This window comes from Centroberyx affinis, unplaced genomic scaffold, assembly GCF_046629955.1.
Source record: "Centroberyx affinis isolate AG114_WGS23_722 - 3 ecotype Tasmania unplaced genomic scaffold, CSIRO-AGI_Caff_v1 ptg002837l_1, whole genome shotgun sequence".
In the NCBI taxonomy this organism is placed as follows: Eukaryota; Metazoa; Chordata; class Actinopteri; order Beryciformes; family Berycidae; genus Centroberyx; species Centroberyx affinis.
Genome location: NW_027280979.1, coordinates 416,580 through 437,699, shown reverse-complemented (window position 1 = coordinate 437,699; position 21,120 = coordinate 416,580). Strand labels below are relative to the sequence as shown.

Here is a 21,120-nt window from a genome sequence, read left to right as displayed (position 1 = left end):
AACCATCATAAATACTATATGTTTTCCCTACTCTAAATGATTACAAGGGGATTTCTCTGTCTCTTTAAACAGGTGCCATATTTATGCGCATCGGCACAACAGCAGTGCAGTTGGCACGAGAGCTTAATTCTTCTTTCTTCGTAATAAACAGAACCAGCAGGGGGAAGAAAAAAAAAATGTCGTTTTTTTTGGGGGCTTTTCTTCCAGTTTGGTTTATGATCGATGCATTGCGTCAGCGTTTGAAACCCGTGCCTGTGATGTGGAGGAGAGCAGATGTGTGTGTGTGTTTTATAAGGGGAGTGAGCGTTCTCCTGCGTGATTAATAATCATGTCATTCTTAGTCGCTGCTTAGAGGCCGTGATCGACTGGTAAACCAGCTCCCGCGGCCCCGCTTACACTGCGAAGGCTCTGCTCCAAAGTGCTGTGTAGGTTTGAAAACTTTGAGGGGAAAAATATCATTACTGAAGTTCATCAGTCAATATCTGTAAAACTTCCAGTATGTAAAAGTGTCATCGTTTTGTCAACCAAGGACTTGGGTTACATTGAAAAGCACTATAATTTGTTTTCATTTTGTGTTATAAATAATTTTTATTTTTTTCAAACGGTCAGTATCTCATTTTTGGAAAGAAACGTCTTTTCCTCTGGCAGATCTGAGTCCTGGCCTCAGTTTCTGGAGGGCAGATTACCAATAAGAACATCTTTGCTCATTGAATTACAATGGAACAAAGAGCATTTTTGGCACATTTTAACTAAAATGTCTAAATAAATGCCTGAATATTAAGTATATTTTTCAAAATCCTACTTCCCACAGGGAAGAAGAAGAAAACAGAATCCAAAAACCATGTACATGAATTAAAACGTTTATTGAGCTTTTGTGTGCTTGGCACCTGTATTTACATTTTTTTTTTTTTTAAAAGGCCTCCCAAAAGAATAATTTTGCTATTTCCCTTTTTTTCACACATTTGTTTCCATAGCAGATTGGCCTGTAAAACTGTTATATTGCTTGGCACTTAAATACACTTATCTACAACACACCAAAACATACTTTAATTACTCTGTTTTCCTATTGCTTCTTTATAACTTTTCACACAACAACTTTAAAGCTTATGTTATTGCTTGCATTCGCCATCTTATATATGCTTTAAAAAGGTAATCCACTCAAAAATAGTGAAGCCATTCCAGTCTATGAGGAAAAGGGATCGGTGATGATGATGATGATCGTGTGGCGGTTTCCTGAATAAAGCCCCTCCCACACTCGAGGCGAGGGAGCCGACACCAGACGCTTAGAGTCCCTCAGTCACCTTGGCCTTTAAGTCTTTCGCCCCCCGTTCGGCACCATCCGCTCGGGCTCCGTCCCGCTCGTGGAGCCTGGGAGTCACTCGGGCCATCTTGTCCGGGCTTGTCTCTTTCGTTCCGACCAAAAACTTTACACCGTAACCGCCATCCAGCGCGCTTCCACGCTTCTAGAACTGATGCGGCACAAGTGTTGGAGTAAAACAAAATCTGGATCACAGGGGGGGGAGGGGGGGGGGAGGGGAAGCGTGGTTTGGTAACATGATGTCATGACTGGATGGCGTTCGACTGAGTCCGCCAAAACCAAAAGATGAGTCGCTTAAAGAGGCTGCGGTTACTATTGCACCATAACAGATTCATGGGTTCACACCTGATAATCCTTCTGAACCAGAGCATGCAGGCTCTTCCTTCACTTTTCCTCCCCCCCCCCCCCCGATCTGACTTGGTCTTGGGGTTTGCTCTCAAAGTCAGAATCGGGTTCGCTGTCCCACTTCATTCTCTTTATCAACACAAAGATAATTAAATAATAGTTTCGACTCCCTTTATGTTCTATTTTACGCAACGGAGTGTCTTCCAAAACAAAAACGTGAGATGATATCCTTTTTTGAAAAGGTTCGTTTCGTACCTCGGTACATTAACACTTCATGTAAAAACACCGTTAACACATCGTTTGTCTTTAAACCAGGTCGTGGCTTACAGACTGAAAGACTGAGACTTCGGAAACACGGGGGGGGACAGTGAGGTGAGGGTCGAGACTCGGGGTCTCGGACGCGGGTCCCGGTCTCTACACCATGTGCATGGACATCTGAGAGGAGGAGCCGTACTGGCGGCCGTCACAGGAGCCGCCGCCCTGCTGGCCGCCGGCGGGGTTGCCGCTGATCATGTGCATAGTGTCCATGCTTCCGTTGGACAGGTACTGGCGCTCGGCGAAGGCCCCGGCCGGAGAGGAGGAGCACAGCAGCCCCCCCTGCGGCTTCTCGGGGCTGGCGGCCAGGCGGGGGGAGGTGGGGAAGTTGTATCCGTACAGGTTGTAGGGGTTGTGCAGGGAGAAGGCGTTGTAGGAGCCCTGCTGCACGTGGTGGTGGCCGCCGCCGAACATGTGGGCGGAGGAAGGGGAGGAGCCGGACGAGGAGGAGGAGGCGGAGCTGGAGCCGGCGCCGGCCTGCATCACGTACTGCAGCTGGGAGGCCGGGAAGGAGCCCAGCTGGCCGCCGTAGGCGTCCATCTTGCCCCCGGCGCCGCCGCCGCCGCCGCCGGCGCTCAGGGAGCCGTGGGCGCCGCCCTGCATGCCGGCCGCGATCAGGGAGGAAGTCCTCTGGGGCAGGAAGGAGTCGGAGGACTGGGCGGACGCCACGCCGCCCCCCGCGGCCTGCAGGCGTCCGTAGGAGCTGTCGGCCAGGCCGCCGTAGCCCTGCAGGGCCGCCATGTTGCCGCGGGCGCAGGCCGGGTACTCGGACAGGCCCAGGTTGCACAGCTGGCTCTCCCTGCAGCCCACGTTGAAGGTGTTGGGGGCCAGGTGGAAGGTGGGGGGGGAGCAGGAGGGGGACAGCAGGTGAGCCGCTCCGGACGGGGAGGGGGTCCCGGTGCTGGAGGTGGTGGGAGACGTTCCTGTGCTTCCACCTGGAACACAGACAAGAACACACAACAGAGACAGTGAGATAACATGCAATATGGTGGATGCTTTGAACCAGCTCAGATCAAAACAAGTTCATTCCAAGACCAGAGTGGGTCAAGACCAAGACCAGAGTGGGTCAAGACCAAGACCAGAGTGGGTCAAGTCCTATTCAAGTCCAAAATAGGCATTAAACAATGTCTTTCCAAATGTTAAAATAATGTGAAGTTTCTTAAGAATCAACAGAGATGTAGATCTATCTGCAGGAGCTCTGGACTAAACTCTTCAACATCCAACTAATTAATACATAGAAGTTGGGGGACTAAGTGTGTAGAAGAAAAGAGAATTTCCCTACAGAGATCAATAAAGCATTAAAGTCACATTATGAATTCACCTGTCCCAAATTTAGAAACTAACCACTTTGATCCACATGTACTTTTTGAACCTCTTAACTCCACAGACTAATTGCAGGGCCTCTCTTTGAAACTCATGAACCATATCATAAAATATATCGCTCGTATATCTGGAGATAAATATGGATTCAGTTTTGACCGTGTCTGGTCAACAGAACCGAGTCCTTTCCTCAATAAAAAAGCCATGCGCTCTGAATTTAGACACGTATAGATTCAGCCGAAGGGGAAAAGGGGAATATAAAAAAAAAAAAAACACACACCAAAAAAAAAAAAAAACCCTTGTTGGCAAGCTTTCTGGAATGGAGGGATAGCTGTGGGATATCAATCACATATTTCTCTATTAATGAGCATTTGGCCTGGGTTCATCTTGCTGTTGGAGAAATTCAGTTTGAAACCAGAATAAGGAGGGGGAGAGGTGGAGGGAGGGAGGGAGGGAAGGGAAGGGAAGAGGGGGGGGGGCATAACTAAATAATTCAGGACTCGCTTGGCTGGGGTTCTGATTTTGCACCATATGCCTTCGATAATATCACTGCTGGGGGGGGGGGGGGATAAAGAAAAGGGAGGGAAAGAAAGAGAGAGAGAAGGCGAGGTAGATATGTATAAGGAAAAAGAGAGAGAGAGGGAGAGAGGACAATAGTTTGGTGATGTCATGTTTTCCTCTCGGCTCTGGTTAGAAGGGGCTTGAGTTGCTTCAGCGCCGAGGGGGAAGAGTTGATTACTTGAAGGGAACGGGGTGTCTGGTGCCGTAAGGGTAACGCTACACACACACACACACACACACACACACTTCACACACACACACACACACACTCTACACGCTGCAGTGTCCTTTCTGGATGACCCGGGGTTCATTGGCGGCGCAAGGACTTTAATTAAAGCCTAATCGCTTCGTAGGAGTCTAATGATAACAAACAGATGTCCCGCTGCTCTCGGCCCGAAAAGCGGAGCGTCACGTCATGCTGACCTCCGGGGGCCACGGAGGTGCGGGGAGGAAATCGAGAGATGACTGAGACGCCTCCTCCGCCGCCTGCACCCGCTGGAGCCGGGACAAAGGGAGGGAGGGAGGGCGGCCGGCGGCGGGCTCGACCGAGGCGGACTCCGTGCCGTCCAAAAAAGCCGCGGGGGGGTTTTTTTGTTTAATGATTTTTTTTTTTTTTTCGTTTCAAGGGCCTCGGCGCGAAGTGAAAAGTTCAGCAGACGCGGGCCGCTCCGCCAGGGAGGCAGCGCATGGCCAAGCTCAAAACGAAGGACACCCATAGCCGATGCAGGATGCGGTGAGATATACGGGGAAAGTATGCAGAGGGAAAAGGTCAGGTTGGGACAGCGTGTGCGCCAAAGTCACCGCAGAACGCCACAGTGGTGCTCCGCTAGTGAGGCGATACAAAGTTGCTCTCTTGCCTTTTTAGTATAGGCCCTACTTGACTGTTTTATGAATCATAAATGATCTTATTTTAGGGATTCTGTTGCTTATTTTTTTTATTTAACCAGGTAAAATCCCATTGAGATCTTATATATGTCTTGATATATTCTCTCAGTGTACATCTAGTATATATTGTAAATTGTATTCCTACTCTAGTTTTGCTTAACTAATGTTGCCTGAAGATGAAACAATGGTGCAATAGGGGTGGGGCTCTGTTTGAGAATGACTGGGGGGGGGGTGGGGGCAGGGTGAATATATTGTAAAATTGTATTGTCATTTACATACTATTTGTAAAATAAAAAGACTTTGAACAAAAAAAAAAAAAAAATCCCATTGAGATCAAATATCTCTTTTTCAAGGGAGACCGGCCAAGACAGCAGCATAAAAGACAGGACAACACTGAAACAGTTAAAAACGAGAAGCACTAAACAATTTGAGACAATAAAGATATTGAACATGATTGATTGAACATACTACAGCAGTGGTTCTCAACGTGGGGTCCGGGGACCACCAGGGGTCCTTGAGGGCATTCCAGGGGGTCCCCAGCAAATTGATGAATTGTTAAACTTCATTATTTTGTCGTTTAAGAATGCCTATTTTGATCATAGTTTCACTGTTATCTCTCTACCTACAATACAGATAGTCATGGAATTCTGGACAAAATCATATCTGACAATAAAAATATTCTCAGATTTGGGTCCGAGAGACAAAATCTCATCAAATGGGGGTCCGTGGCTCTAATGTGGACTAAATTAGGGTCCTTGATATGAAAAAGTTTGAGAACCACTGTACTACAATACTATCAGTGTTGGGGAAAGTTTCTTTAAAGGTGATAAGTTGCTTTATTTTGCTACTTACCTTAAAAAGTAACTAGTTATGTTACAATGTTATTCTTTATTAAAAATAGGGTGTTCGAGTTCTTCTGCATCACCCACTTCAACAACATGCTGTAGCAATAAGGCTTGTGCTGCCAAGTGTGTTGTCGATAATTGGTTTAAAATGCAATGCAAGGCTATGGCTCTGTTTGCAAAGCATTAAATCAATCTTATTTATAAGAAGCAGACTTAGATTGCGGTTTTTCAGTTAGCAGCATGTTGTCTGCATGAGATGACACAGGATTTTCACTTTTTTTTGTATTTATTTTATTATTAAAACATGACATTCTCATTTTAAAAAGTAACTAATAATGGTAGGGCTGCAACTAACGATTATTTTCACTGTCGATTAATCTGTGGATTATTTTCTCGATTAATCGATTAGTTGTTTGGTCTATAAAATGTCAGAAAATGGTGAAAAATGTGGATCAGTGTTTCCCAAAGCCCAAGATGACGTCCTCAAATGTCTTGTTTTGTCCACAACCCAAAGATATTCAGTTTACTGTCATAGAGGAGGAAAGAAACCAGGAAATATTCACATTTAAGAAGCTGGAATCAGAGAATTTGGACTTATTTTTCTAAAAAAATTAACGATTAATCGTTGCAGCTCGAAATAATGGATTACAAGAATTGAAAGAGTTGTGTGTTAAGTTAGTGCTATAGCAATGGTTCTCAAAGTGGGGTTCAGAGACCGCCAGAGGTCCTTCAGCGGTCCCCAGCAAAATGAGGAACATTTTAATTTCACCACTATCCAATTCACTAGAAAATACATATTTAAGAGCTAGTCACTGGTTTCAGTCTCACCACTTATCTCCCCACATACAGCGCAGACAGTTCTATGATTCAATACTAAATCAACAACTAAAATCCTCCCATATGGGGTTTCCTGGGAAACAGTCTGATCAAATGGGGGGCGTCATGTGTGTCTATCTGAAGATCCGGGACATGAAAATGACTGTGATCCCTGCGATAACAGAACCAGGCAGCATCATGGGACCAGACTAAAGAATACTGGAAACTCCTTGTTGATTAATATGAAATGTCTGGAACAGTCTGAGATTAAGAAGCAGATACCCAGCTCTACTATTGTTATTATTTAAATGAATGCTGCTTGGTGGATAATATGCCAAATTTAGTGGATCATAACTACTTGGAAAAGATCTTCAATCATGTTCTGTGAGGGAGAAATCCATCGTAGAAGAGGAGAGAGACCAATTCCTCCACCCACAGGAGCAGGAGAGAGACCAGAATGCACTATAACCACAACTCCTACAATGTACTGAACATCACAGATTGATGATGATGATGATGAGCATCTGAGGGAGGACTTTTCCTTTAAAGAGCCCAGTCTGACATAACGTTCTCTCCCATACAAACAGAGAAACAGAGAACATACACACAATGATAAACAATGTATCTCTGCCACGCACCTTGCTGTTTCTGCATGTTGGTGAAGTCCTCAAATGTGAGAGTCCGCACAGGCGGTCTCCAGAAAGCATATGTCTCCATGATCGCCTCCAGGCCGGTCCTGAGAGAGAGAGAGAGGGAGAGAGAGAGAGAGAGAGAGAGAGAGAGAGCGAGCAATTTAAACATCTGTGCCAAAGCAATGCAAATAGCAGTAGGAAAAGAGTGCAAAAAAGGGAAAAAGGTGTCAATAATGACCAAAGTCTGTGTGTGTGTGTGTGTGTGTGTATGTGTGTGCATGCTGAATAAATGACAGGAAAGGAGAGAAGGTGGAATATGGGTGAGAGACCCAGAGAGAAAGAGAGAGAGAGAGAGAGGCTGGTGGTGAATGAGACTGAGATTTCAGCGAGTATTACAGCGAGAGAGAGAGTAGCAGAGAGAGAGATTGAGAGACAGAGTAGCAGCAGAGAGAGAGAAGGAGAGAGAGAGCGAGAGAAAGAGGTTGGTGGTGAATGAGACTGAGATTGATAGAGTATTACAGCGAGAGAGAGAAAAAGTATTGAGAGAGGAAAAAGAGGAAGAGGGTAGAGAAAAGAAGAGAGTATTGGAGAGTGACTGTGTGTGTGAGAGAGAGAGAGAGAGAGAGAGAGACTGGTGGTAAATGAGACAGAGATTGAGAGAGAGTAGCAGAGAGAGAGATTGAGAGACAGAGTAGCAGCAGAGAGAGAGAAGGAGAGAGAGAGAGAGAGAGAGAGAGAGAGGTTGGTGGTGAATGAGACTGAGATTGATAGAGTATTACAGCGAGAGAGAGAAAAAGAATTGAGAGAGAAAAAGGGGTATAGAAAAGAGGAGAGCATTGGAGAGTGAGTGTGTGTGTGTGTGAGAGAGAGAGAGAGAGGCTGGTGGTAGATGAGAGAGAGAGAGAGAGTAGCAGCAGAGAGAAAGAGAGATAGAGAGAGAGAGAGGGAGAGAGGGAGAAACTGGAGTCCTGCTCGGAGGAAACTGGAGCCATTAAAAAAGGAGCAGGTTTTTACTGCGCACATAAATCTGGGTGACGTTTCATCTCGACTCTGTACACGGTTCTCCTTCCTGCTTGATTTACTTCTTCCCCCCCCCCCCCGCTCCCGCCACCGCCGCCGCCGCCTCCTCCGGGCCCCGTCCCAAGGAGCCCAGCGCTCACCGTGTTGTTTTAGGGCCACTAGCTCCCTGGCCGTAGCAGCTCATTAGTGCGCGGCGCTAATCGCCCCGGCCCTCGCCATCACTGCCTTCATTCATGCGCTCGCCCCGCTGCGGGACCCAAAACCCAACAAATGAGCCGTGTCCCTCCGCAGGCCCGTGAAGCCAAGCCACCGGACGGCATCCAGCCCGCGACACCATCGTAACTTAGAGCCGGGGGAGAGTTCTATATTAAGATGTTATTAAGGAATTCAGAGAGAGGAAAGCGAGTCGGTGCTTAATTTGAGAATTAGCAGCACCCGGTTTTCCTTTTTTTTTTTTTTTATTGATTTTGTGTTTCCACCTTAATGTGGAATCGGTTGGTAATGTTTCACAGCAGCAGGGCATCAGGCTGCGCTCACACCGCACGACTTCTGACCTGAACCGCTGCTCAGATCTGATGTTTTTTTTTTGGATGGCTGTTCATATCTGCGCTAGGATGTGAGTCATATCTGATAGCGATATGAACCGACAGCGATGTTGAAAATCAGTGGTGGAAAGTAACTCAGTACATTTACTCAAGTACTGTACTCAAGTACAATTTTGAGATACTTGTACTTTACTTGAGTATTTCCATTTGATGCTACTTTATACTTCCACTCCACTACATTTCAGAGGGAAATATTGTACTTTCAATAAATGTTCAAATGATCCAATATTTCAGCAAAAATCAAAGATTAGAGAAAAAGTCCAAAAACTGAAAACAGATTTGTGTATCAGAACTTTGTTTTTTCTTCTTTCCTCTCCCATTAATCATCTCACGACCCCTCAGATTTATCTGGTGACCCTTTGGAGGGGCTCGACCCCTAGGTTGGGAACCACTGGACTAAACTAGCTAACTGTATATAAAGTAGTTCAAACTAGCTCCACCTCCAGCAGCTACAACAGTAACATGCTGCTTACACACTGATGCTTCAGTATTAATAAACTAATGATGTCATATATAATAAAATATCAGTCAGAGGGACCAAACCACTACTTTTACTTTAATACTTTAACTACATTTTGCTGCTAATACTTATGTACTTTTACTTAAGTAGGATTTTTCATGCAGGACTTTTACTTGTAATGGAGTATTTTTACATTGCTGTATTGGTACTTTTACTTAAGTAAAGGATCAGAGTACTTCTTCCACCACTGTTGAAAAGACAGAACAACAATAACAAAAGACGTCACACAGTTTTTGTAGCTGTGCTTCTCCTGCTTGTCTCTAACACATCGGTCACAGTTTGTGTCTTCTAGTTCTGACTGAATTGAGGCGTTTCCCTAAATACCAATCGAGTCGGCTATTTGTCTTTCTTTCCGTTGTTGTGTCTCGTTGTCTTCCATGCTAACGCTGCTAAAGCTGCCTCAATTATGGCGATTATCTCAGGTGAATGACGTAAGGTTTATCTGTTGTCAAGGCAACGCTGACAAGTGCCGGTTTGAGCGTTCAAACACAAGTCGCGTGTAGGTCTCATGCCTCAGGACGCAATTTTGTCCCACTCATCCATGTGTTCCAGACCAGAAAAAATGAAAAAATGTGACTCCATGCAGCTTTTTGCTGTTCACATTGATAAGAAAACATGTGAAGGAAAAAAACATAAACATTGGGAAACTTTCAGCTGCAGTGTGAACACAACCTTACTGTACTATGATTTTATTCTATTTTAGAATTATTCTGTTTTTATTGTTTTCACATTTTATCTATTGTTATCCCATCCCCTTTTTAATGTATTTTCTATGTGTTATGTATTTTGTGTATCATCTTAAAAGTTGCACTGAGGCAAATTCCTGTCAACTTGTTGACAAGGCAATAAATTGTTGAATCTTGAATATTTACATTTACATTTTAGGTGTTTAGCTGACACCCTTATCCAGAGTGACTTGTAATGAGTGCAAACCCATGACCCATGATCAATAGTATGGGGGTCAAGGGTCATAGCCATAACACCCTGGTAATATTCCTGAATGATCAACTCCAGCATGAGTGTAAAAATGTTTCTCAAGCACTTCAGGTGACAGACGTTGAGTGTTGAATCCTCAGAGTCGCTGCACTCCTATTTGAATATGAGCAAAACAAACCCAAAAACGAGCCAAAGAAATGAGCAAAGCGAATGCGATGTGCGGGACGTGAGGATAAATTCATTTTCTCTCTCGCCACATAAATATCTCATTCCCCCGTTATCTTTTCATCTGTAGTTTTTCTGCAATGAAATTCTAATGCCAGTTCATAAATCAAACAGTCTATTGTTTGAAAAATGAAAAAAGATGTCTCAAATATCTGTGCCAATAATGCAGACCAGATGGAGGGGGCTGCTTTCATGTGCTGAGGGTCTGGTGGTTCAGTGCCCCCCTCCCCCGCAACCACCCCCCCCCCCCCCCCCCCTAAATGTTATATATGATAATTCCGAGACCGAGAGAAAGAGAGAGACGAGTCCAGAGAGAGACAAGAGAGATCGAGGAAGGAAGGATGGATGGGAGGAAGGAAGGAAGGAAGGAAGGAAGGGAAGAAGGCAGGAGGAGCAAAGGAAGAAAGTGAGGAGGAAACAGAGAAGACAGAATGGGACGGAGGGAGAGAAGGGAGACGCAAAACAGAAGGGGAGCCTGAGGGAGACGCAACACAGTCTCCAAAACGTCCATGAAATGAGCACAAACTCTGAACTCTGAGACGCAGATTACATGTTGTGGACACGAATAATGAGAAGATTACGCTCCTCCACCACCGGCCGGATTATATGACAATAGCGGGAATGGGACACGCCGTTTTCAAAGTGTTTGTGACCTGAAGAGGTTGGCGACCGGGCTAAGTCCGAAGCAAGTAAAACCACTTCGGTTAAGGTTAGGGCGGTGGTTCTCAACGTGGGGTCCGGGGACCACCAGGGGTCCTTGAGGGAGTTACGGGGGGTCCCCAGCAAAGTGATGAATTGTTAAACTTCACTATTATTTAATTTACAAGAAGTGAACACCGTTAGAGAATGTAGAAGAATGACTGTTTTGATCATAGTTTCACTGTTATCTCTCTACCTACAGTACAGTCATGGCGTTCTGGACAAAATCATATATAGCTAACAATAAAGATATTCTTAGATTTGGGTTCGAGAGACAAAATCTCACCAAATGGGGGTCTGTGGCTCTAATGTGGACTAAATTATGGGTCCTTGATATGAAAAAGGTTGAGAATCACTGGGTTAGGGAAAGATTTTGGTCATGGTTAAAGAAGAAGAATTGCTGTTGACAGTGAAAACTTCACTATAAAAAGTTGGGAATTGAACCCGGGGCGTCGGAGGTGAAGTCTGCGCCCATCCGCCCCCCAAAGCCTCCACACCCTTACTTTCCACCGCGCTTAAATGTCAAACTACTTGCTGTTTCCACATAGAAAAATAAACCATATATGGTGATTTGGAATAAGTCTTAGTTATTGGATGGTGGGTGTTTGAAATGGTTCTTTAAAGCAGTGGTTCTCAATGTGGGGTCCGGGGACCACCAGGGGTCCTTGAGGGCGTTCCAGGGGGTCCCCAGCAAATTGATGAATTATTAAACTTCACCATTATTTCATTTACAAGAAGTTAAGACAATTAGAGTATGTAGAAGAATGACTGTTTTGATCATAGTTTCTCTGTTATCTCTCTGCCTACAATACAGATAGTCATGGAATTCTGGACAAAATCAAATCTAACAATAAAAATATTCTCAGATTTGGGTCTGAGAGACAAAATCTCATCAAATGTGGGTCCGTGGCTCTAATGTGTGCATAATTAGGGTCCTTGATATGAAAAAGGGTGAGAATCACTGCTTTAAAGAACCTCGGTCTGAAAGGTCCTTTATGGAACCAGAAATGGTTCTTCTATGGCATCACTCTGAAGAACCATTTTCAGGTTCCCGTTCGCACCTTTATTTTTGTAGTGTGTAGTGTAGTGTCTCCTCCATGAAAAACTTTTATGGTGGGGAAATGTAATTCTGTCACTTTTACTTTTTCAAGAAGAGGCAATAGTACGAGAGGATAGAGGGAGACGGGGTGGAAGAGAGTGAGACAGAGTGAGAGAGATAGAGACAGAAAAAGAGAGAGGTGAGGTAGAGAAATGATCCCATCCAGCAGCAACTCTCTCTCTCTGTCTCTCCCTCTCTCTCTCTCTCTCTCTCTCTCTCCCTCCCTCCCAGCAGATCTGAAGGGCTCCTCTTGGCAGCGGCTCGAGCGGCTGTTTTTATACGGAGCAGCATATGGGATTAAGTGGTATCTCCAGGGGATTATTTCCATATTAAAGGCCACGCAGGAGGAAAAAAAAAAAAAGGATAGATTTGCACGCCGCGGCATGGCGGACGCCACGACAGGTTGGATTACATGGCTGCGCGGCCGACGGGTTGAACAGAGACTGAGATACTGTACCTGTTTCTGCCCGAGTCCCGGAATCCTTTGGCGAACGGGTTGCGGTCGATCTTTAGTCTGGTGATCTGCCAACAAGAAGAACATTACAATCAAAACAATGACAGAGCCGTCCAGTGAGATGAAAAACACAAGGATTTTTTTTTTCTCTCTGTTGAAATACAAAAAAGAACAATACACAGCATCAAAGAGCCTCATTAAAGCTGCATGAGGCAACTTCACACGTTGGCAGCTCCAACTGGCAGCGAGAGGTAACGGCTTTGAAAGATTTGAACTTCAATTCCCAGAAATCCTGCGCAGTGAGGTCAGTGAACTGTTTACCGACCGGCCGGCGGCTGTGATGCTTCATACCGAAGAAACCGAAGAGACGAGAGAGGAGAAGGTGTAACGCTGCTGAGTCCAGCTTCCTCTGCTGCTGGTTAGGACACAGTTTGGATTTCGCTCTGAAGTTTGGATTCGTCGCTTTGGATTCGGCAGAGAAGTGACCATACCAACGCCAGAATTTAATTTGGGCAAATAATGTGAACCTATGGGGTCTCAATTACACACAGAAAAATAAAGGTGCCTGGTTCTTGGGAGTGATGCCATAGAAGAACCATTTCTGGTTCCACAAAGAACCTTTCAGACCAAGGTTCTTTAAAGAACCATTTCTGCACTAGACTCCTGCATTGTGTTTTTATCTGTCCTTCTATAGCCTCATTTGCAATTGCACAATATAGAGGGGTTTGGTTATTTTCCACATTTACACCATCACCCACCATCCAATAGCCTAGCTAAGAATTAAGAACTTTTTAATAGCCTATCCCAAAGAACCTTATATGGTTGTTTGAAACCATATATTTCTTAAAAGGTTCTTGAAAGGTTCTTTGTGGAACCAGAAATGGTTCTTCTGTGGCATCACTCCAAAGAACTTTTCGGTTCCAGTTCGCGCTTTTATTTTTCTGTGTGTAGTGGGGATGGGACAGTCTTCTCAGCTGCAGACAAAGCTGCAAAATCTTGCCTCTTGCAGCTTTAAAGGGGAATGCCACCCATTTTAAGAATTTATATATATGTTATTTCCATGCCGAAGGACAGTTCCGTCAATGTTTGTGAACTTGCACAAGAAATCAGAGAGAAAAGCCTTGATGATTTGTGATCTGGGATGTGAAATCAAGGGCTGCTCCATTGACAGTGAATGGGGTGCTGACTTGAGTTATCACACCAAAACGGTTTATATTCTAGCATTGCTAACAGGAATGAACCAGAACTGAAACCTCATTTGGGTGCAAGAACTCACCCAAAAATCATATGGGTCAACAAAGTCAGCGCCCCATTCATTATCTAAGGAGCAGAGCCAGATTTTACATTCCAGTGAAATCACAAATTCAGTTCTCCCGTTTCTAGCTTTAAGAAAAAGAGTGTTGCATGTTCACAAGTATTGACGGAAGTGTCCTGAGGCACAGGAAGAACATATGTGAATTCTTAAAATGTGTGGCATTCCCCTTTAAGTCCATCAAAATTCAAACAGGAAATGAGGGAATGAAAGCAAGAAAGCAAGAAAACAAGAAAACAAGGAAGCAAGAAAGCAACAGAGAGAAAGAAAGCAAGCAAGAAAGAAAGAAAGCAAGCAAGAAAGAAAGCAAGAATGCAAGAAAGCAAGAAAGAAAGTAAGAAAGAAAGGAAGACAGGAAGAAAGGAAGAAGGAAAACAAGAAAGCAAGAAAGACAGAAAGAAGGCAAGAGCGCAAGAACACAAGAAAGAAAGCAAGAAAGCAAGAAAGAAAGCAAGAAAACAAGAAAGAATGAAAGAAAGAAAGCAAGAAAGGCAGAAAGAAAGCAAGCAAGCAAAGAAAGAAAGCAAGAACGCAAGAACGCAAGAAAGCAAGAAAGAAAGAAAGAAAGCAAGAAAGAAAGAAAGACAGGAAGAAAGGAAGAAAGAAAACAAGAAAGCAACAAAGACAGAAAGAACGCAAGAGCGCAAGAACGCAAGAAAGAAAGAAAGCAAGAAAACAAGAGTGAATGAAAGAAAGTAAGAAAGAAAGAAAAAAAGAAAGAAAGGAAGGAAGAAAGACAGAAAGACAGACAGCAGTGGCGGGACCTGGTCTGGGACAGACCGACCTGCTGGTTCTGGTAGGCGGTGACGGTGGTGAAGACGGTCTCGGGGAAGCTGAAGGTCTTCACTCCCTCTCCGCTGGGCACCGGCTTGGTGGGAGACAGTTCGCTGCTGAAGTCCTTCCGGATCACGTGGACACGAGGCTGGTACTTGTGCATGGAGTGGAGGATGATCTGAAAACATGGAGACATGGAAGTATTATTGCTATTATTAGAAGTGATGGTGGTATGCCCAAAATGATCCAATTTCTGGAACTCTGTATTTAAAACTCTGTCTGATGTCTTGGGACACATGGTAGAACCTGACCCAGTGCTGGCTGTATTTGGGGTACCGGGAGAGGACAGTCATCTTGGAGCGGTGGTTCTCAAGGTGGGGTCCGGGGACCACCAGGGGTCCTTGAGGGGGTTCCAGGGGGTCCCCAGCAAATTGATGAATTGTTAAACTTCACCATTATTTCATTTACAAGAAGTTAACACAATTAGAGAATGTAGAAGAATGACTGTTTTGATCATAGTTTCTCTGTTATCTCTCTACCTACAATACAGATATTCATGGAATTCTGCACATAATCATATCTAACAATAAAAATATTCTTAGATTTGGGTTTGAGAGACAAAATATTATCAAATGGGGGCCCAGGGCCCAAATGTGGACAAAATTAGGGGTCCTTGATATGAAAAAGGTTGAGAACCACTGTCTTAGAGGACTCACTTCCACTGTGGCAAGGTTCATAACCCTTTTAGCACGCAGATTAATTCTATTGAACTGGAAACAGGCACAGCCTCCCACTTACACTATGTTGATCAAAGATGTTATGCAACACCTTAAACTGGAAAAACTCAGATTCACTTTACGTGGTTCCATTGAAAAGTTCCATAAGACTTGGCAACCCTTCATTGATTATGTAGAGCAGTGGTTCTCAACCTTTTTCATATCAAGGACCCCTAATTTAGTCCACATTAGTGCCACAGATCCCATTTGATGAGATTTTGTCTCTCAGACCCAAATCTGAGAATATTTTTATTGTTAGATATGATTTTGTCTGATTGATTTTGATTGATTCAGAATTCCATGACTATCTGTACTGTAGGTAGAGAGATAACAGTGAAACTATGATCAAAATAGTCATTCTAAAATGACAAAATAATGAAGTTTAACAATTCATCAATTTGCTGGGGACCCCCTGGAATGCCCTCAAGGACCCCTGGTGGTCCCCGGACCCCACGTTGAGAACCATTGATGTAGAGGCTAGGCAATAAACATCCTCTAACTCTTTGCTACAATAACTAGGTTATAGCTACTGTAAGATGTCAATAATCACCATGTAAAGCAGCTTGGTACCTTGATTGATATTTATACTGTATTCTGTATATGTTCTGTACGTGTCCTATTTTTTATTATTTATTTATTTATTTTTTATTATTATTTTTTATTTGTTTAACTCTGTACTGTTTTGGGAATATTTTATATCATTTGTATACACTGCTTACTGTTTGTTTGTTAACTAAAATACCAATAAACAGACGTTAGAAAAAAGAAAAAAAAAAGAAGTGATGGTGGAAGAATATACAGAACAAAGAGGAATCTGTGGAACAGTCTCCCTGAAAACAGATCTGCTGATTCAGGTCTTAAAACCCACTTTTACTGTGTGAGTGTGTGTGTGTGTGTGTGTGTGTGTGTGTGTATCCGTGTGCAAGTCTACTTATTTTATTTTTCCACTCTTTTATTCTTCTTGCATTTTTATTCGTCTTCTCGTCTTCTCCAATTTCTATAAAGCACTTTGGTACAAACTTGTTTTGTTTATTTAAAGCGCTATATAAATTAACTTGGAACAAACTTGAACTTGAATCATGACACTGCACACATACAGGTGTAGCGTGTGTGTGTGTATGCAGGTGTTCTTTTATTTCTATAGTCTTTCTAGCATTGTTTGGATGTTATATTGTTATCTCATGTTTCACTAACATTCCCTATATTATCTTAATGTTTGTATGTATGTTGTATATCTTACTAACACACAATTTTAACATCATCATTAGCAGTCTTGCTAACACTGACACATTTACAGTGATTGAAGTGCACTGAACCTGTCAAAATAAAAAGCTACATAGGAGGAATAAAAATATAAATATAAAAATATAAAAATATCAAATATAAATATATGGAAGCGTATTGCATTCACCAAAGAAAAAAAAATCGGAGATGGTTTCTCGTAATTATGACTTCTGTATCTCATAATTATGACTTAGGATCTCATAATTATGAGATAAAGATCTTGTAATTATGAGATAATTAAGAGAAATAAGTGAGCACCCATTTTAATGTTTGATGTCATAATAATAATGAACAATGGGTGCTCACTTATTGAATTTGACGAGTAAATCCAAGGTAATTGGTTTAAAACAGTATTTCTACATGTTTAAAATCTTGCGCTTTTATTTTGAAGGCTAAACGCCCAAACCGGAAGTATTCTTTTCTCGTAATTACGAGATAAGTTATCTCATAATTACGATATCTTTATCTCATAATTATGAGATCCTAAGTCATAATTATGAGATACAGAAGTCATAATTACGAGAAACCATCTCCGATTTTTTTTTTCTTTGGTGAATGCAATACGCTTCCATATAAATATAAGTAAAAAAGGATAAAAAGGATAAATAGACATGGAAAGGAAGTAAGGCATTATGCGTATCATGTGTGTGCATGGGTCACAGTCTTTCTATATTATTCTATATTCTATATTAATTTCTATCCTTGTGAGGACCAGATGCCATAGAAAGATAAGTGAAATCTTCTAACTTGAGGACATTTTGCCAGTCTTTACTTTAATGTGTCTAACTTTTAAAGTGTTAAGACTAGAATTAGGATTAGGTTCAATTTAGGTTAAGGGTTAGGCATGTAGTTAAGGTTGAGGTTAGGGGTTAGGAAATGAAGTAGTCAGTGAAGGGCCTTACATGTGTAGTAATACAGCACAAACGTGTGTGTGTGTGTGTGTGTGTGTGTGTGTGTGTGTCCTCGCTCAGAGACGAAACACTAAACTTGAACTCTGACTCCCAGCCTTTTATTTCCTTAATGCGAACACAATATGTGCGAGTCACTTCACAACAGTCAATTAGCCGGAGCCGGTTTCCCTAGCGATGACGCTCAGGAGAGGGGCCGAGGATTAGTTCACAGCGGGAGCGGAGGCGTCAGACTGCGTCGGCCCCCGCCTCGCCTCGGGGGCCCCGGGGCTCCGTCTGCTCTTGATTAACCTCAGAGTGAGAAAACCTCCCCAGAGCCAAGCACCCCCCCTCGCCCCGCTGCAGCAGAGGGGGTCATTTCAAACCATGTCTTGGGAGGGGGGGGGGGGGGGGGGGGGGGGGGAACAGCACCGAGCATCAGCAACAGTAAATTTAATATTCCTGGGCCTCAAATCACTCACACAGACACACAGAAAAAAATACGAGTCGGCTATTGCACACACACACACACACACACACACACACAACACACAGTGGTAATGTGCGAGATCCTCATTCTTTTTTTAATTTTGTCTCCATCTTTGTCGCTCAGCCTCACCTCACTGTGGTGTTTGTGCACTGCACTTCCCAAAAGATCACCTGTCAATCAAACAGTGTGGGGGCGGAGCTTGGATTTTCCGCTGATGCAGTGTGTGTGTTTCTGTAGGGACTGATGTCGTGCAAAAAAAATTTGTTTCCCCCTAAAAAAAAAAAAAAACCTGTTTCCTCTGGCGGTGTGTCGTCGCCTCAGTTTTCATGCCAAAGAAAAACATAACAAAGTCATTTCAAATTTTGTGGATTGTTTTCCTACCGCTGGCTTTTCAAACAATTATTTTAAAAAAAACGTCTCACGGCATTACAAAGAATGAAAGTAGCCAATCAAAAGCATTCTACCTAGTCGCTTTATAATAAACAGAGATCACGCTTGTTTGTGATTAGTTTGATAATTTCCTTGTGATAGATATTTTGACACAACACCCAGTCTTTTCTTTTTTCTGTTCATGCTCATGCTAACTACCCAGTTCTTCTTCTTCTGTTGATTCCAAACAAACCGGAAACGTAAAAAACGCATCACTTCCTGTGCGGCAGAGGATTTTTCCCGGGAAAGAGCCACCAGACTCCGGGCTGTTTAGAACAGACAGCGGAGAAGATTTACGAACTGGATAGAGACTGAATCACACAATCGGTTGACAGAGAGTAGAAAAACAGACATTTGTTTATATGGAAATGCTGCAGATTATTACTTGAACAGTTCTCACACACACACACACACACACACACACACACACCAGTCTTATCCTCCCTACCTTCCTCATCGCTTGCTCACAGCTCCCAGTGGAGCCCGGGGCGATGTGAGGTCACAGCGGATCGCACATCGCCACGCTGAACTCACAACAGCAGAGAGAGCAGCCAAGGGACATTAGCTGACTATTGTTCACGCTCAAATACAATTAGGCCAAAACAAGCAATATTTTCATTTCGATGGCTGGTAATGACAAACTCTTAACCCCTTTGTAAATCCTCTGGAAAGTTTCACCAGCCAGACAACAGCAGACACCAAAGCTGCCCCCGCTACGGTTACAGCTGTCATGTGAAATGCCTGCATCTTCAAAAAGTCAAATCAAAACTCAATCAAATTTTATACCACAACGGAGCCAAAAAAAGTGCTTTCGAAACAGAGTGAAAACAGTTCAGGGCCGTGGCAAAGACAGACAGTAATCACAGAGGGACACAAGAAGAGGAGGAGTAACGTTTAAAAAGTGTAAGATGTATATAAAAGTATGGAGGAAAAACTTAAACAAAAAAAAAAAATCTCCAACTTATTCAAAGCAGCAGTGTTTTAAGGTTCTCTTAAAAGCAAATTAGTATTTTGGCAATCGGTGTCAAGGCAGTAAATCAGACAGACTCGGGCTAACTCATTAGATCAGTGTTAAAATTTCACTTATGAAATCCACATTACACTATAGAGAAGCCAAGAGCCACTAAGAGCCTTACTTCAGCTTAGGGCTGGGCGATATGGTTGAAATCAATATCATGATAATCATAAGGATTTTTCTCGATATCAATATATATCACAATATGGTTCATGTATGCAAAATCACATTAAATAATCAAATGAATGTTCATCTCATTGAACAGAATGGTAATGTTAGGTGTGGTGTCAAATAATATACCTACCATACCTCATTTATGAGAGTTTTAAGTGTAAAATTTGCTTGTCATCATCAATTTAGACAGCAGAAATGTGTGTCACGATATCAAAATAGCTTCATATCATCACGATATGATTCCATAAAAGATAATATTGAATTATCGCCCAGCCCTTCTTCAGATCACCACCACAATAGTTACAGTATTGACTGAATGTGAGCAAAACTGCAATAAAATCCCACATATCACCGCTGTCTTATGAACATCTTCCATCTCCAAAAACGAATTAAGAAAAGCAGACATACTTTCAGATTGCTGACAGTGTAGTTGGAAACTCTGCAGTGGATCTTGAACGGGTTTCAAAGTGACAACGCTCTGTGATATATTACAAAGCAACGGATCATTAACAACGGCAACAGAGCAACTGTGAAAAAAAAAAAAGGTTTGGGCAGTCCACTCTCCTCCAGTGTTTTATTAGGTTTTCCCATAAGAGCGGCGAGGACAGACAGGAAATAGAGGGAGAGACGAGAGTGACAGCATGAGGCGGATCTGAACCCGCGAGGCCGCCGCACTCGGACGAACCCCCCGAGGCCGGCGGGTCCAGTCAGGCGGCGGGGCGTCCCGGAGCGAGACACATTTTAAAGTGGCCTGTTAGTCTGCCAGCATTTTCTCTCAGTTTAGATATCGAGCCGCAGCTTTTTTCATTGTCACGCTACCAAGCTGCTGGCCTGTTTAGAACAGTGAGTTTTGATCACACAATTGGTTCAAATACTTTTTTATAGTTTGTTTTAGTCGACGTGAAGTACCAGGTGGGTGGGGTTTGTCTTTTAGTACAATTCTGTTTTTGGAAAAGCAAGTTCTCATTCACAGGACAATATTCTGGCTTTCAGGCAACATTTTCTGATTGGATGAATTTGGTCTGATGCTAAATATCATTACATGTGACAAACTCCACCCATCTAACCCTTCAAACAGGGCAAAACAAACGCTGCAAAACAAGAAAATGTATTTGCAAATACTACTTGACCCAGGTCTGGTTTTGATACTCGCGATGCTACAATAAGTCAGGCTCCCTCGCAGCGAAACTTTGATATTACTGAAGTGCGGTGCAGTCTAGCCCCAGTGCATGCCATCTTTTTTTTTTTTTTTTTCTTTTTGTCTGGGAGAGAACGACACATCAAACTCCATGGCAAAATTTGTCACAGTAATGTTGCCGGCAGCGAAAAACACAACATTTTGCAGCTGCTTTTTAATTTATTTATTTTTTTCTTTTAAATTCCA

At 43.1% G+C, this 21,120-nt stretch overlaps 1 protein-coding gene across 1 annotated transcript in view; it reads right to left on the bottom strand.

Moving 5' to 3' along the window:
• Positions 1-2,077: 2,077 nt before the first annotated feature.
• The window catches only part of tbx15 (T-box transcription factor 15), a 45,460-nt gene continuing 26,417 nt past the window's right edge, over positions 2,078-21,120 (bottom strand). Inside the window, exons 5-8 of the mRNA XM_071536169.1 lie at positions 14,692-14,859; positions 12,599-12,663; positions 7,044-7,141; positions 2,078-2,913 (exon numbers count right to left, since the gene is read on the bottom strand). Coding sequence (XP_071392270.1) covers positions 2,078-2,913; positions 7,044-7,141; positions 12,599-12,663; positions 14,692-14,859 — 1,167 coding nt within the window. The remainder of the gene's footprint in view (positions 2,914-7,043; positions 7,142-12,598; positions 12,664-14,691; positions 14,860-21,120) is intronic.